Source organism: Ascidia mentula, chromosome 9, assembly GCF_947561715.1.
Source record: "Ascidia mentula chromosome 9, kaAscMent1.1, whole genome shotgun sequence".
NCBI classification, from domain to species: domain Eukaryota; kingdom Metazoa; phylum Chordata; class Ascidiacea; order Phlebobranchia; family Ascidiidae; genus Ascidia; species Ascidia mentula.
The window spans coordinates 13,069,396-13,085,528 of NC_138574.1; the positions used below are offsets into that span (position 1 = coordinate 13,069,396).

General features: G+C 38.4%; 2 protein-coding genes across 4 annotated transcripts; both read right to left on the minus strand.

Moving 5' to 3' along the window:
- Positions 1 to 6,098: 6,098 nt before the first annotated feature.
- On the minus strand, positions 6,099 to 10,731 carry LOC145913006 (uncharacterized). 2 transcript variants are annotated; one of them, XM_083000510.1, is made up of 12 exons: positions 10,597 to 10,731; positions 10,435 to 10,526; positions 10,268 to 10,339; positions 9,886 to 9,978; positions 9,740 to 9,814; positions 8,899 to 9,237; positions 8,199 to 8,780; positions 7,889 to 7,942; positions 7,596 to 7,712; positions 7,316 to 7,443; positions 6,836 to 6,991; positions 6,099 to 6,622 (listed from the first exon to the last, which is right to left on the minus strand). In XM_083000510.1, the coding sequence occupies exons 1-12, from the start codon at positions 10,641 to 10,643 to the stop codon at positions 6,596 to 6,598; spliced, it is 1,782 nt and encodes a 593-aa protein (XP_082856636.1). In that variant the 5' UTR covers positions 10,644 to 10,731; the 3' UTR covers positions 6,099 to 6,595. The 2 variants fall into 2 exon arrangements, with proteins under 2 accessions (XP_082856636.1, XP_082856635.1); XM_083000509.1 differs by having other exon boundaries at positions 7,596 to 7,748.
- A 217-nt stretch (positions 10,732 to 10,948) lies between these two features.
- On the minus strand, positions 10,949 to 16,126 carry LOC145913005 (uncharacterized). Of its 2 annotated transcripts, XM_083000508.1 has the most exons (15): positions 15,990 to 16,126; positions 15,784 to 15,884; positions 15,591 to 15,683; positions 15,445 to 15,519; positions 14,285 to 14,953; positions 13,891 to 13,980; positions 13,712 to 13,768; positions 13,559 to 13,642; positions 13,338 to 13,469; positions 13,002 to 13,193; positions 12,644 to 12,822; positions 12,042 to 12,232; positions 11,640 to 11,751; positions 11,161 to 11,352; positions 10,949 to 11,106 (listed from the first exon to the last, which is right to left on the minus strand). In XM_083000508.1, the coding sequence occupies exons 1-14, from the start codon at positions 16,031 to 16,033 to the stop codon at positions 11,194 to 11,196; spliced, it is 2,178 nt and encodes a 725-aa protein (XP_082856634.1). In that variant the 5' UTR covers positions 16,034 to 16,126; the 3' UTR covers positions 10,949 to 11,106; positions 11,161 to 11,193. The 2 variants fall into 2 exon arrangements, with proteins under 2 accessions (XP_082856634.1, XP_082856633.1); XM_083000507.1 differs by having other exon boundaries at positions 10,949 to 11,352.
- Positions 16,127 to 16,133: the final 7 nt, after the last annotated feature.

The window sequence follows — 16,133 nt, forward strand, 5'->3', positions numbered from 1 at the left end:
TATAAAGCTTAATAAAGAAATTACGGCCATACAGACCCAAGCTTAAAATAGAATAACTATGATACCATTGTCTTGGTAGTAAAATGTGCCAACGATGATATGCATTTAATTTGAAAGGGTACGAATACACCGTCACATAAAATGCAGTATAGGAGGTATAGTGCTGTTACAAGCCTACTGATGAGACGCTTAAAGTTGCGTCTCATCCCCGTCATTTCTATATGCGGGATTATCATTTCCACCTCGTAATTCTCCGTTGCTGGACGCGTTTAGGCGCAATTGGATTTCCTCTCCGTCCAGCGTTTCAATCGAATAATCGTATCTCTTGGCAAGCAATATAAACGCAATGACAGATATAAAGACGAGACCAGCCAGAAGAAAAGACTCGCCAGCCTGGTAATGAAGAAAAAGTTTGTGTATGCATTTAGTTCATGCTGATATTGATTTTTATTACGTACGATGCTTGTCAGAGGTCCATGAGTTTAGTTCATGAAAACTTACACCTCGCAAAACATGCTTTTCAAATTCTTTAAGCACACACGCAAAAGTTGAGGATTAAACAAACCACGAATGTTCGCCGTCATCATGTTACAACAAGTTATGTAATAAAACAACTTTATTTAGTAAAGAATCCGCAATGCATGAGTTTTTCCATTAAAAAAAAAACCTTTTCAATATTTACCTGATATTGGATACGGGTGACGTCATCCACGGCCCATGTGACCATTTGCCCGATATACATGTTGAAAATCCAAATCGCTTCCACGATCGATTTCATGCTCTTTGGTGCCTTGACGAGATAAACTTATTATAACCACCATTAACCATATTATTGTGTTGCCGTTCCTGCCAGGCATGTTGTATTTCAGCTAATTTTACGTTTAGTTAATAGCGGAGAGACATCGGTGAATAAAAATGTACGTTTAATTGTGCCAGAAGAACAGATTAGTTGAAATTAACCATAATGCTTAACTGAACAAACACTATAACGCACAACATATATTCTTACTGTTCAAAAATCTCGGAATTTGTTAAATTTAAGACTACTGGAAAGGTGTATGAATATTGTAAAACACCATGTAGCAAATTGTGTAAGCTGCATACAGATGGCAACCGTTACGATCTATGAGGTCTCATCAGTGCATCATATAGCAAAATTTGCTTACTTGTGAATAAGAAAACTCAAGTCCGAATACGGTAACAAAGATGTCGCCCAGACTTGAAGGAATGTACTGGGGAATCATCCATAATATGTTTATGGAATATGCAGCTTTGTTCTAAACAAATCGGGTGCAAAAGGGTTGTCGACTGCATTTGTTTTGTTGACGATTATCCTATTTAGGTTTACTGTACATAAGATGTACCAAATATTTCAACCTGATGAGGGTTTTAAAACACCGGCCAATGGATCATGTAAACAGAAAGTGGACAAAGTGTACAGACTTTTATGAAATCTTCAGTGTCATTGCCTCCATGGTCAACATATAGTCCTAATATAATGACCAGGTGTTCAAAATGCACTCTTACGTCAATTTCCACTTGTACAATGGCAGCAACGAGAAAAGCGAAACCATACAACGTCATCCCGAGACCCAGGCAAAGGAGTGGACTGCATGTAACACATGTTGAGGTGTCATAAATTTTTATGATGTATTACTTCCTTTGTGTGTAAACCGTACCTGGGTTTGATGCCGCGGCATTGGAAAAGAGGGTAGAAAAGAAATTCAAGCAACAAACTCAGAAACACTTCGAACATATAGAAAATCATCGTAATTTGGTCTGGATAAATTTGGAAGGAGCCCTTGGAAGTCCAAAACAATATTATTGTGTGATTGGGAAGTTATTCGAACTTTTCAAGGTTTTTATACTTTCGCTTGTGGATTCTACACTTAGATTGCTAACGAAAACTATTATAGCACTTCTATATTAATTTAATTCTAAGCAAAGCATTACTGCGCAATTAAACAACATAAATATGAATTTGATGAGGTCCAGTGACGTATCAGGCCTGGAATATTGGTGGGGGCGGAATAAATTACAGATTTGTGGCGTGCAAAAAGTTTGGGTTTGAATCTTTCGAAAAGATGTGCTTAAATGGAAAATTATATCAACAAAATCTAAATCTTAAACATTTAAAAAAAAAACTTACGAGTACTTTAATTCAAAAATTTCTGAGGGGCCACGACGCCTTTGGGCCCTTCCTGGCTACGCCAGAGGCAAGGGCCACGATGATACTGAGTCGGGCGCCTACTATCACTGAATTGTATTCAGGGTTACCTACCACTTGCCAATCCATTTTATCAGCTTGTTGATACCAACTGCCACCCAACTGGTAAATTATCACCCAAAAGAGCATGAGCGGAACGTACAACACAAGTATGCTGAACAATCGCTTTACGTCTTTGACAGAAGCATCCTACAAAATGATAAATATAAGCTTTCCAGCGATTTTAACTCTCGCTATATTCACATTCGTTCCATCCAAGGCGTAATCCATCCAGTGATTCAGGTTTCTTAGGTTTGCTGGAGTTCTACTGCGTTTTCTCAATGCTTTCTACACAGATAAGAAGTAAACGTTATTGGTGCATCTAGGTTTTAATGCACCATAAAATAAAAGGTCGCGTAAAGATATAACCGAGCTTATGAATTTTGTATCAATAAAACGCTTATATAAGTTTTGGTAAATGGAGAAACTGATGATGCCGTTTTAGGCGAAATATATTTTTCTTTCAATAAATCGATCTGAGCTGTCTAAAGATCGCTGTGTTGGGATTTTAATACATTATGAAAACGCTTATTTTAGGAACTTTATCGGGTAAAATTTAAATATGCAAAACATGTCTCACCCATATATAAACTGGTGTTTTTAACGGTGTATTGTTTCTTTCAACCGTCAGCATAACGTAAGCCGGAAACCCGCAAACAGCAAGAACTGCAAAGGATTTATAGATGGCAACACTGCGAATAAATTATATTAATCCCATAGACATGGAAGTTACCCAATGCAAAAATCATTGAAATAGAAATAATCCCGTACAGCAAAGCGTAACAATCATCACCAAAACACATCACTTCATCTGCAACAAAAAGATTGTTTAAATTTCGTTTAGTTCTACGTAATTCTTTGACAAACGTAATTGCATGTGGGTAAACCACTTTTATTTTAGGTTCAACATTGCAAATGCCGTTTCACTTGCCTGATTTGATGTTCATTAGTATGATACAGTCGTTCTTTGCATTGATTTGATCAAATTATAGGTCAAAAGAATGTGAGGCAGAAAAATTGATCACCCACTGTGTTTGTTTTATTCTTTTACTGGAACCAGCACAGACTCACCTCTGAGAAAAGGCAAAATACTCCAAGCGAGGAACTTTGCTGCTACAGAGACCATGAAGAACAAAGAGTAAAATCTGCGTCTTTGGTTTGTCTGTGAACAAAAATCAGTTGAAACTGTTATCCTCACAAGGCTGCATGCATGCATTTGATTAGGTATAAGGTTAGATAGTAGACCCATAATAACTGCATTGCCTATTTTCGTCGCATCGAATATGTTTACGATACCATGCGTGAATATTTAAGTACGGAAATCCTTGCAACCAAAATCCATCATACTTGCTAATCTTGCATAGCTTTGTAGGAAAGTAATATGCAGCGCAACTCTAAGCAAACAGGTAAATTTAAAACGGTATAAGCCATTGAATTTCGACATCTGTAAAAATATATCTAATGGCGAGATTTATATCGAATAATTGCTGGTGGAAAGCAATGCCAAAAACAGACCTGTACACAATATAATGGGTGTATTGTCTGCATATAAGTACAAGAATAATTTTCAGCCAAAAACGCTTAAATTTGAATTCATGTAAAGCATAGAACAAACGTGGATCGAACCTCGTTAATTGGGAATTGGTCACCTCCAAGAGCCAGTATACACGCGCTCGCCCCGCCATATCCAATTGCTATTAGTGCTATACCTGTACCCGATAGCCCTCTGGAAAACGAGATGCAATTATTACCATTTTGCAACATATATGCCTGGCACATCGGCCGGTTCTGACTTGTATTTAGTGTTAACAACTCACATAAAAATACATGGAGTTTCACCCTATAGTTTTGCAGTGGTTCTATTTGAATAATACTAAAACTACGATGCCAATGGGCGAAATTATCATCTCTGTTAAAAAATAAAGTTCATACACTGGCGCTGATAATCCTTTACTCCTTTTGGAGTCTCAGGAATATATTACATTGATTCGAAAAGACAGATCCGCCGGTCACCGCCCTGCACAAGCTGATTTCTGTAGTCATTTTTGACATTTTCTCTGGTATAATCTTGCAGTGTTTAGATATACAAGACGCGCAAATTACATCAAAATTGAATTACGGCTTCACTGTTCTTGACTTACCCATGCACATGTATATTTCCAATAGGTGAAATGGCCCCCAAGGTGTTCAATACAAAGCCTATTGTAGTCACAAGTGAAAAAAGGACGAAAGTTCTGGAAAAAAATTTTAAAACTTATAAATATGTTTCACACTGAACAATAATACTTGTGGCTTTTTGATGATCACAAACTTAGCAAATTGACAAGTTCTGTTCAAAAATACCCACTTTGGTTTCTCAAGCCAGTTATCGGCGATTTCAGCACCAAGCAACACACATACGAAACCAACCACATGAAGTGCGTAGTAAACCGACGTACCATTACTCCAAAGTAAATAATAGCGAAAGTATAAGATCAGATCGGCTGAAATACAATTATAAACAATAAGCATTTCATTTATGTGTGAAGATAGGATAGACGTACAGTGTACTCCACTGGAAGCAAAACTTTGGAAGAAAGCGCAACCCAGAAGTAAGTAACACACCGGTGGGAAGCCACTCTGCAGCAGAAAACAAATGTTTTGTAAGTCCCACATGTGCACATGTAGCAGTTCAGTTAAAGTATGTATTGTGGCTTTGCATCCAGCTTACCATGGACACGTATTTGAAAAAAGGGCTACCCCGGGTTGTAGTTTGTGAGGACCGTCTCGACGATTCAATGTTAACTACATGAAGGACAAAATGCGTGTTTTACCCACAGTAAAATATAATTACATAAGTCGAATGCTTACCTGCGTTACCATCTTCCATTTTCAATCCAGTTTTTATCGGCTCATCAGAATTTCAATTAACTCATACACGGGCATCAGCGGCCTGTTCTAATAACGATGAAGCACTAAGATCTTAACGTAAATGTTAAGCTAATGGCTACGGGGGAAGCAGAATTAAGTTGATCAGTAACACACATAGTGGAGATTACCACTGCGTTTACCGAACAACGTTTAACATATGATCACAAATCTTTGACCCATGTGCTGCTAAGGAGAAGTGTTTGCTCAAATATGGGGAATGTCTGCAGCATTGTAGCTCAAGCCTAGGGTTTGTTTGTACAGTGAGCGTGCATGTGCATTATCGTAAGGACAATATGATTATCCTGGTGAGCGTAGCATGTTCAGACATCACAAACCACATAACTATGCAGTTCATGGCGGCGCATTTTATTTAAAGAGCCAGTCACAATCGCTCGTTAGCGATTTATAATCTCACAAGCAAGTAAGAAATATGTTTTGAGAAAACAACATAAATTTTAGTGTTTTGTGTGGCGATGCCGAAAACAACAATTACCTCAGTGTTTGTACAAAAGAACGCAAGCACTTTGTTGGAATGAGTATTTCTCTTGTATTTTCCTCGGTCAAAGTCCAGTCTAAGGCGAGTCTCTTGTTCCACTTTGCGTGTTGTAAATTGTTTGGTGAGATCGTCAAGTTTCCGCTGGAGGGCGAAAAAGTTTGTGTCTAGCCACTGGAGGGAGTCTCCACGCGCTAGTTTGGAGAGATTTTCGGAAAAAAAAACCTGTTCGGGATTCGTGGCCAGGATTACCTGGGTCCAAATCTCGACGTAGAAAGACGACATGCGTCTGCTCCTCAATGTGGCTTCGGCTTCACTGACGACACCAATAGAATATAAAAGAATCTTCTATTGATTGTTTGGTGCCTATTTTTTAATCATCAAACAAGCTTTAAATCAAAGTTTATTATTATCATTAAAAGCAGCAGGTCACATACACAATCGTAAACGGAATGTCCTCAAAAACAGATGCATAAACTATACAAGCTACAGGAATTGCTTTGATCCTCTAAACTACAAGATAATAGGAATATATGCAAAAATGATGTAAACGGGAAGCCTTAATGATGATCACACACAGGACATCGGCTTGTGTGATACTAGAATTGACATGATCAATAACAGGCAGATTTAGAAACTCAAGCTGGTAAGGGTTCGCATAAAAACAACGCACGTTTATAAAAAAACCTTGAAGAATAACAAGAAACCACAAGAACGCGGCAAAATTACAAACAACAATCTAATCTAAGACTTTGTACTGCATTTGGATGTTCCATCGGAAAAGACGTTGATGGTTTTCACAGTGGTGATGACTGGGCAAGGCAATTAGTCGAAAACATAAGAGCGTGATACTGCGAACCACACATTTCCGGAAATATGACGCAGTTGGTGATGACGATGGCTGCTTCAAGAGTCACGGTTAATAATCACTGATCCATTTTCTCAGGTTGTACCTGGAGAAAACAATAATTTTCTGATAAACCCAGCCTACTTCAACAACATCACTAAATTGCAGAAGTGGACAAGGTTAATTTTTTGTGTTGTCAATGTTTTTTACTATTAAACCTCGATGTTAATGCAAATACAGCGATTTCACTATCCTTTAAAAGCAGCAAAGCTAGTTTAATAAAAGAGAGTGTTAGATTTATAAATAATAATTATATTACAATTGATGCGGAGGACATCTGTTGTCGCGTTGCCTCCTCCAGTGAAATAAGGATTTCTGCAACCTCCTGCTGCTGAGCTTTCACATAATCCAGTTCCTGCTTCAATCTATCTTGGTCACACTGAAGTCTTTCAAATTCATTGTTAAGAGATGTTATCTAAATAACAGAAAAAAAGAAATCATAGTTGACAAAAAGCCTTTCCTTGGTGTAAAATGATTTCCAAGTAATTTGGATTTAATGTTACAACTATGTAGAACTTATTGTAATTCACCCTGATTTCCAAGTAATTTGAAGGGAAATGTTGAAATGTTTTTGTTGAAATTAAAATCGAAATTTTTATTTGTGCTTAGTCAGAATAGTATCATGAAAAAACAGGAAATACTAAACCTATTAGTCATTTTACAAGCAATGGTCATTACCCTGTCTTGGCCCCTTATAGCTTCGTCACAATTTATTACAAGTTAATCACAAAAAATGTACCTTGTTCACGAGAAACAAATTGCATGTCTTAATTTGTGTAGCTAGTGATGAAAGCAATTTCTGTTGCTGTTGCTGTTGTTGTGATTGTATGTGGGTGGCTCCACTTGCACTGGTGATGCTGACAGTAGCTGAGAATTGATAGATGTTAGATTTAATTGAAGACTGTATTAAGCAAAAATAAAACACCAATAAAACTTTTCCATACGACGTCGAGTTTTGTTGCCAATATACCATATTGCATTCAAGAACAATAATTCCATTTAAAAAAAAAAATACCCACCAGCTGTAGAAGCGGCAGTAGTAGCTGATGAAGTTGCTGCCCCAGTGTCCAACTTGAATTCACTTCCAAAAGCAAGGTCTCCTGCCTTGCTTGCACTGCTACTGGCATATGTAGTTGCTGTTGGAAGTTTTAAGTCACATGAAATTCCTGTTGCTGCCAAGCATATTGCAATTTAAAATCAGTTATACATGATGAAGTCTTGCTGCATGGCAGACAAAACATTGAATAAATACAGTACGTACATTTTATGCCAGTTTTAAGGTAATTATAAAAGTTACTGTGCTCGATCTTACCTGTGTCAAATTTAAATTCAGATGAAGTGTTGGTGGGTGTTATGATAGCAGGAGCTAAAAATAGAAGATTAAACACCAATTTGTGCCCAAAATTCATGCACACTGCAGTGTGTTACTATTAAACACAAAATGCAGAAAAAATACCAATTAGAAAACTATGTGAACAATGTTCACTGTTCACTGAACACCCATAATACAACAAAAAATGTTGGCCTAGAAACAAGTTTAAGGCCTGTGCCTTGGATCATAGTTTGGTACATGAAAAACCATATTTCCATACTTATTTTGTTTTGATAAATGACCAATTTACCTGTGGTATTACCAGTAGCAATAGCAGTAGAACCAAAATAATTTCCTGCAGGCTCGGTCACTTTACGAAATGCTGATGGAGATATGGCTGATTCGCCAAAGGTTAACCCTTTGATTGTCTGTTTAACATTTTGCAGCTCCTGTTGATTTTTTAGGAGGGAAAATCCACTTGATTGTTTGGTGGTGGAAGGTAAGGTACCAAATATGCTGGTTCCAAAACCAAAACCGCCTGTGGAAGCAGCTGGTGTTCCAAAACCAAAAGCAGGTGCTGGTTTTGGAGCTGCCCCAAACCCACTTGCAAGAGCAGTAGCAGCAGGTGTAGACGTTCCAAATCCACAACCATTTGGCGCTGTGGTGGCAACTGTTGAAGCAGCCCCAAAAGCTGGAGTTGACTTTGCTGGTGTTCCAAACCCAAATCCGCTGTTAGTCTGTTGTGGCAGAGCTCCTAAAGTGGAAGAACTGCCCTGAGTGGCTGACGCAGTTGTCTGACCAAATGAGAAACCTGATTTTTTTGATGATCCAGGTTGGATCGTTGAACTTCCAAAAAACAAACCAGATGCAGCAGGCTGTGTAGTGGTCTGAGCTAGTGAGAAAATAAAATGTGTGTGTATTTGTGTGTACTATACATGCACTGTACTCCAGAATAATCTATTTTTTAACTGAAGTATATGGTATTTTGTTTTGATAAATGACCAATTTACCTGTGGTAGTAGCAGTAGAACCAAAATAATTTCCTGCAGGCTCGGTCACTTTATGAAATGCTGATGGAGATTTGGCTAATTCGCCAAAGGTTAACCCTTTCATTGTCTGCTTAGGATTTTGCAGCACCTGTTCCAGAAGGGAAAATCCCTTTGATTGTGTGGTGGTGGAAGGTAAGGTACCAAATGTGCTGGTTCCAAAAGCAAAACCTCCTGAGGCAGTGGAGGTCCCTGCTGTAGCAGCTGGTGTTCCAAAACCAAAGGCAGGTGCTGGTTTTGGAGCTGCCCCAAACCCACTTGCAAGACCAGTAGCAGCAGGTGTAGATATTCCAAATTCAAGAGCTAGTTTGAAAATAAAATTGTGTGTATATGTGTGTGTATTATAAATGCACAGTACTCCAGAATAGTCTATGTTTTAACTGAAGTGTATGGTTTTGTGTCACGGTTTTTCATGTTTACTCATTTTATTTTCTGTTTTATGTAATAACCACAATATGCGAACGTTACGCTGGTTTAGAACAAAATGAAAAAGTGTGTGGTTCTTGGTTTGTTGAAAAGGTAAATAAGACATGGCGACAATATTATGCTTTTACCGACCTCCAAATTTTGTAAGCCAGTTTATATGTTTTAAGGGTGTTGAAACACCTGTTTCTGTAGCACCCACACTACCACACTGTAGCAAAGTGGATTAAATGCCTTTTTTGTGACTTTCCACATGACAAAAATGGACACAGGTCTTTGTTGGAAGAGCAACAGAGCAGTGTTTGCACGTTGATTCAAAACTATTTGTTTTTTGCATTGTTTTCCATGTTACTGCATATCTGACCACAATTGGTAATGTTACCTGGTTTGGAACCAAATGAAAAGTGTCCAAATGCTGACGACTTTACAACTGGAGTGGTTCCCGGTTTGTTGACACCTTCATGAAAGAATAATGATGAACAAAAGTTATTGAGACAAGGCTACAATATTGTGATTATTTTAACAAACCTCCAAAGCCTGCTGTTGATGGTGCAGATGTTGTGCTGAAAGAAAATGGTGTCCCTGATCCAAATCCTGCACTTGCTGTGGTTTGCGTCGCTCCTAAGAGAAATAATGTGAGCATAAAATAAAGGCAGTGCACATAAACTGGCTGAACACCACTGGCCACTGATTTTTTTAACAAGTAGCAATTGCAAATATGTTACAGGCAAGCAAACTTTCAAATGCGTTATTGAGACAAGATTACAATACTGTGATTGTTGCAACACTACAATAGAAGCCCTTTACAGAGTGAAATATATTTTTCTGCTTTTAAGCATCTTAAGAGCTGTCTGCAGGATTGACTTTTCAGTTTATACTCAGCAACTATATTTTGATTGTTTTAACAAACCTCCAAAGCCTGTTGTTGATGATGCACATGTTGTGCTAAAAGAACCAGTACTTTCTGTGGTATGAGTTGCTTCTGTAAGTAATTTAATAAGTATTAAAAGCACACACCGAACACAGACCGGCAACACATAGAAACACTCATTGCAAATGTTTTTTAAGCAAACAAACCTCCAAATCCCCTGCTTTTCTGATTTGTGGCTTGTTGATTTCCAAAGCAAAAACCTGATTCAGCTGTTGTGGTTGTTTTAGTGTTTCCAAAACTAAATGGAATTTAGCATGACAAAATGTTATGCTCTAAAAAATGAGTTCTCTGCTGAATTTAAAACTAACCTAAATCCTTCAGGAGTAGTTTCGTCGCATGAAGAGGAAAAACTCATTTTTGAATCAAGATATATCAACTGTTGCAAATGAAAACGTCGTCTCTCCTCATCCAAAGTTTTCAAAACGGAGAAATCAGATTTTACAAAACTGAAGTTTGCAACTAGGGAAAATCCCTTTGTTGTTATTTCCTATCACCCGTTGCTTGTGGCAGCTCAAACTTCACGATGTTCAAGTTTAACGACCATGGCAAATGAACGATTAGCCTTCTCAGAGAGTGCAAGAGGCGGGAATGTACATTATCTCAGCGGCGAAACTTTCCACTTTCGTAGCGTTTGGTTGCACACCAAAAGACCATGCGATTTACAGGGGACGCATTTTATTTAAAGAACCATTCACAATCGCTCGTCCATAATAAGCAACAAAAATGAAAAACGATTTGAAAATAAACAAAAATTCCTTGTTTTGTGCGCCATTGCCGAAAACAACAATTACGTCAGTGTTTGTGAAAACAACACAAGCATTTGACAACGCAGAAGTGACTTGGCTGCGAAGCCTGTGAACCTTATGACAAGTATTTGACAATGTATTTTTTCTACATCATTTCAGTCAGTCAAAAGCCAGTCTGAGTCGACTCTCTTGTTCCACTTTACGTGCCGTGACTTGCTTGGTGAGGTCGTCAAGTTTCCGCTGGAGGGCAACAGAGTTTGTGTCCAGCCACTGGAGGGAGTCCATGTGCGCCGATAGAATTTTGGAGATTTGGTTAACCTGAAAATAATCCCTTTTTTTAATTTTTGAAGACAATTTTCGGTTTCTGCCAAAATATGATTGTCATTAATTCATAAATGGTTGAATATACTTGAATTGTTAAGTTCTATTAACTTATTACATTCATTGACGGCGTAACTGTACTTTCGAAGAAAAAATTAAATTATGAATTACTATCGTTTGAAAAATAATACATGTGACAAGAATTTATATGAGTTCTTTAACTACAATATATAAGAAATAAATACATAAATAATGTAAACAGGTGTTAGTGGAAAATCACATACAGGGTTGGAGGCATCAGATGGGGTGCTACTGGCATTGACATGATCGATAACTTCTCGCAAATCCTGAACCATTCGTTTTAACTGGCCATCAACATTCTCGGCAAGGTTGTATCTGTGGAAACACAGTCATATTAAAATTATTACAGGTATCTGAAACAGTTGGAAGCAATCTGCTGAATCTCACAAGTCTTGAAAGTTTGATAATAGTAATCGTACAAAGGTATTTAAATTTGTAGCTGCGATGAGTTGCAAGATAACTCATATAACCACCACAGCAATACTGCAAAAAACGTTTGTAGAATATTATGCTTTTGCAAATACAAAGTGTCCATTTCACTATCCCTTAAAACAGTGGGGTAAAATACAGGCATTTAGAAATGTTCAATTTAAAACATTTATTACGTTCGCTCTCTTTCCATGTCAGCATGGTGGGTGTGGATCGATGCGGAGGACATCTGTTGTCGCGTTGCCTCCTCCAGTGGAAGGAGGATTTCTTCAACCTCCTGCTGCTGAGCTTTCACATAATCCAGTTCCTGCTTCAATCTCTCTTGATCGCACTGAACTCTTTCAAAGTCGTTGTTAAGAGATGTTATCTGAGTTACAAACAAACAAGAAAATCATAGTTTGGGTGCAACAAGTCAAAACGTTTGACATACAAGGTGATTCATTGAAGTGATTCACGAATTCATTGTGGACTGAACTTTGAAAAGTACCTACTTGTCCAGAAATTGTTTAAATTTATGCATGAAAATTAATAGCTTGCATAATGAAGAGGTTGCAATGCATAGTGGTGATAAGAAAAAATTCACATGTTTTGGTATGCGCATCTCTGTTTACACACCGAACGACCAAATTTGTAAGTCACTCAGCATTTAAAGGTTGCTGCACTCTGGGGTAAAGTGACTCGCTGGTTAAATTAACCACTTTTCAGTTGTAGACTTCTTGCATAATTTTTATCACATGTGCAATTTGTTTATGGCCATAACATACAAAAATGTATATACCTTTTCTGAGTTATCAATAAGAAACTTGTTCCATGCATTAACTTGTGTAGCTTGTGTTAAAAACAAATGCTCTTGTTGCTGCAGCTCAGAAGTCCACTTGTTTATTTTTGTCTCCAAGTCTTTGTATCGAAGTGATGGAGTCTGGGCAGTTGCACTCGTACTACTGATGCTGGTTGTTGCTGGGAATAAACAGACGTTTCTGTATAATTACTTGTAAAAGCAAAATATAATCAACAAACTGCTGAAACAATTAAAAATATTACATTCTGGATGGATAATATATGCTATATTGGTGCTAAATTTAAGATTTTTGAATTTATAACAACAATTTCAAGTTTGAATTTTAACGAACACCCACCAGCTGTAGAAGCGGCAGTAGTAGCCGAAGTTGTTGCTGCTCCAGTGTTTAACTTAAATCCACTTCCAGTAGCAAGATCCCCTGCCTTGCTTCCACTACTACCGGCAGATGTGGTTGCTGTTGGAAGTTTCAAGGCAGTTGTGGCATTAAGTTGGAACCCAGTCGATGCGGTTGTCTGTGCTGTTGAAGTGCCTGCATAAGTGAAATAAAACTGCTGACCACACAGAACCACTAGCAAAAATGTTGACATTTATTGAAAAATATCAGAGAAGCCCTACAGTGGAAAGAACAACAAACTTTATCTAGTTGAACGCAGGGAAGAAAACCAAATCTCACCCAAGGTTGGCAAGCTTGTTGAAGCTGTGGCACTTTGGCTTTGGGAGGGGGCACTTGGTGCAGCAGTTGGTTTTGCAAGGCTGAATCCACCAGTGGAGGGCGCCAGTGATGTAGCTGTGCTTGTTCCAAATCCTGTGTTTTTGCGATGTTTATAAGTGCATGTAGTACAGGAAAATTAACATTTATATGTTTGTAAGCTAAATAAAAAATTAACAGGTTACCTCCCAGCGACGGCAATGCAGTAGTTGCTGACGTCTGAGCGGGAATGCCAAATGCCTGGGAAGGGGCACCTCCGAGCTTTAATCCTGTGTTAAGTCAGTAAGCATAACGCATTTTTTTGGGAAAATCAGTTTTTATGTCCTGTCTGGGCTTACCTGTGCCAAGTTTAAATCCAGATGCAGAGGTGGTTGGTGGTGCAGTGCCAGCAGGAGCTAAAAATGTAAATTTGGTTACACCAAACCAAATCCACAAGTTGGTGGCAGTGTATGTCACTTTTAAGCATAAACGCACAAAAAACACAGAATACCAACAAGAAAACTATGTTAATACTCACCGGAAGGTGTAGGCAATGAACCAAGTTTAAAACCAGTGCCTGTGGCTGGAGTTGAAGTTGGAGCATTCAAACTAAACCCTCCAGGTGCAGCTAAATAGAAATACATTGCATTTAATTGTAAATAAATGACAAAAGAGATATTAATTTCATACACAATAAAAACTAGTATTTCTATGTCATACAAAGGGCATAGAAAATAATATAAACTGTACCTATGATCATTGTTTCTTCTCACATACAAATACTATTAGCAATACAGTACATAATTAACAGCTTGTCAGGTTATCTTGGCACTAGCAGATCCAGTTTAGTTTTGTTATACTGCAATACATACAAAACAAAAAAACATATATTTGTGCATACATCGGTTCAATTTGCTAAACTTCAAATTTACCTGTGGTAGCAGTAGTAGTTGTCAAACCAAAGCCAAGTCCTGCAGGCTTGCTCACTTGTGCTGGAGTTGCACCAAATGCCGGAGGATTTTTTGCTGGTGCACCAAATCCCAACCCTCCGGTAGTTGTGGTTTGCCCAAGACCTCCAAATGCTGAAGCTGAAGTTGTTGCAGTCCCTGTTAATGTTCCAGGAAGGGAAAATCCACTTGATTGTGTGGTGGTGGCAGTTGAAGTGCCAAATGCCAGACCAGCAGGCTTTGTTGTTTGCAGTGGTGTGCTGGTTCCGAAACCAAAACCTCCTGACGCAGTGGAAGCCGCTGTGGTAGCAGCTGGTGTTCCAAAACCAAAACCAGGTGCTGGCTTTGGAACTGACCCAAACCCACTGGCAAGACCAGTAGCAGCAGGTGTAGACGTTCCAAATCCAAAACCAGTTGGCGCTGTAGCGGTGGCTGTTGAGGCAGCACCAAAAGCTGGAGTTGGTTTTGCTGGTGTTCCAAACCCGAATCCACTGTTAGTCTGCTGTGTAGGTGCTCCAAAAGTGGAAGAACTGCCCTGAGTGGCTGCCGCAGTTGTCTGACCAAATGAGAAACCGGATTGTTGCGTTGGTGCAGGTTGGGCCATTGAACTTCCGAAAGACAATCCTGATGCAGCAGGCTGTGTAGTGGACTGAGCTAATAAAAAAAGGAAATTAATGTAAATTGTATAATTGCCGATGTTGATTTCTTGTTTAAGCCAGTTTATGTGTTGTGTCATAATGCCCATTTCTGGGGGAGGGGGTTTATGTCACCCCCGCACTACCACATTGCAGCAAAGTGGATTAAATGCCCGTTTTATGCTTTTCTCTTGTTGCTTGTTTTGCGTTGGTGTAGGTCTATGTTGAAAATGCAACAAAGCAGTACATCTTTTTCCATTTTTTCCCAAAAACTATTAGTTTTTTTTGCAATGTTTTTTATGTTCCTGTGTAGACAACCCATGGCAGATAAAGTTTGTAATTTGCTCGAAGGACGATGAATAAACGGATGACAAAGGTTTTTTTTATGTTGTTCATATGTTAATGCTTATTTTTTTGTACGGATTGCTGATAAAATTGTGAAAATTTGATGAATCCTTTGCACATGCCATTCTTTCCAATCAGGCATACAACCACAGTTGCAAATGTTACCTGGTTTGGAACTAAATGAAAAACCTCCCGGTGCTGACGAGTTTACAACTGGAGTGGTTCCAGGTTTGTTGAAACCTTCATGAAAGAACAATAATGATAATAAGTTATTGTGACAAGGCTACAATATTGTGATTATTTTAACAAACCTCCAAAGCCTGCTGTTGATGGTGCAGATGTAGTGCTGAAAGAAAATGGTGTCCCTGATCCAAATCCAGCACTTGCTGTGGTTTGCGTCGCTCCTAAGAGAAATAATGCGAGCATACAATAAAGGCAGTGTACATAAACTGGCTACTGATTTTTAACAAGTAGCGAATGCAAATATGTTAGAGTCAAGCAAACCTCCAAATGGGAAACCACTGCTCTGCTGGTTTGTGGCTTGTTGATTTCCAAAGTTAAAACCCGATCCAGCGGTTGTGGTTGTCCCTCCCGTGTTTCCAAAACTAAATGGTATATGAAGTTAATATTAATATGACCACTGGTCAGTTTGACAAAGTGATATGTGGTATAAAAAAATCTGTTTACAATTATTTCTATCACACACTAACCTAAAGCCTCCGGCAGTAGTCTTGTTAGAAAACGAAAAACTCATTATTAAAGGTCGGAGTTTCAAAAGCTGTTGCAAAATGAAGACGTCCTTTGCGTGATTTTGCAAGATAAGTATATCTTACAAAGCAAACTTAAAACTGCAA

Bases quoted from the DNA above. Each gene is read 5' to 3' on its own strand.
- LOC145913006 (XM_083000509.1), bottom strand. From the start codon at position 10,643: ATGAGTTTTTCCTCTTCATGCGACGAAACTACTCCTGAAGGATTTAG. The intron at 10,340-10,434 runs GTTTGTTTGCTT...AATTACTTACAG, and splicing joins GAAAAGCAGGGGATTTGGAG to AAGCAACTCATACCACAGAA. The intron at 9,238-9,739 runs GTAACATTACCA...TTTTCAAACTAG, and splicing joins TTCATTTGGTTCCAAACCAG to CTCTTGAATTTGGAATATCT.
- LOC145913005 (XM_083000508.1), bottom strand. From the start codon at position 16,033: ATGAGTTTTTCGTTTTCTAACAAGACTACTGCCGGAGGCTTTAG. The intron at 13,981-14,284 runs GTAAATTTGAAG...ATTTCTATTTAG, and splicing joins AACTACTACTGCTACCACAG to CTGCACCTGGAGGGTTTAGT. The intron at 13,643-13,711 runs GTAAGCCCAGAC...GACTTAACACAG, and splicing joins TGGATTTAAACTTGGCACAG to GATTAAAGCTCGGAGGTGCC.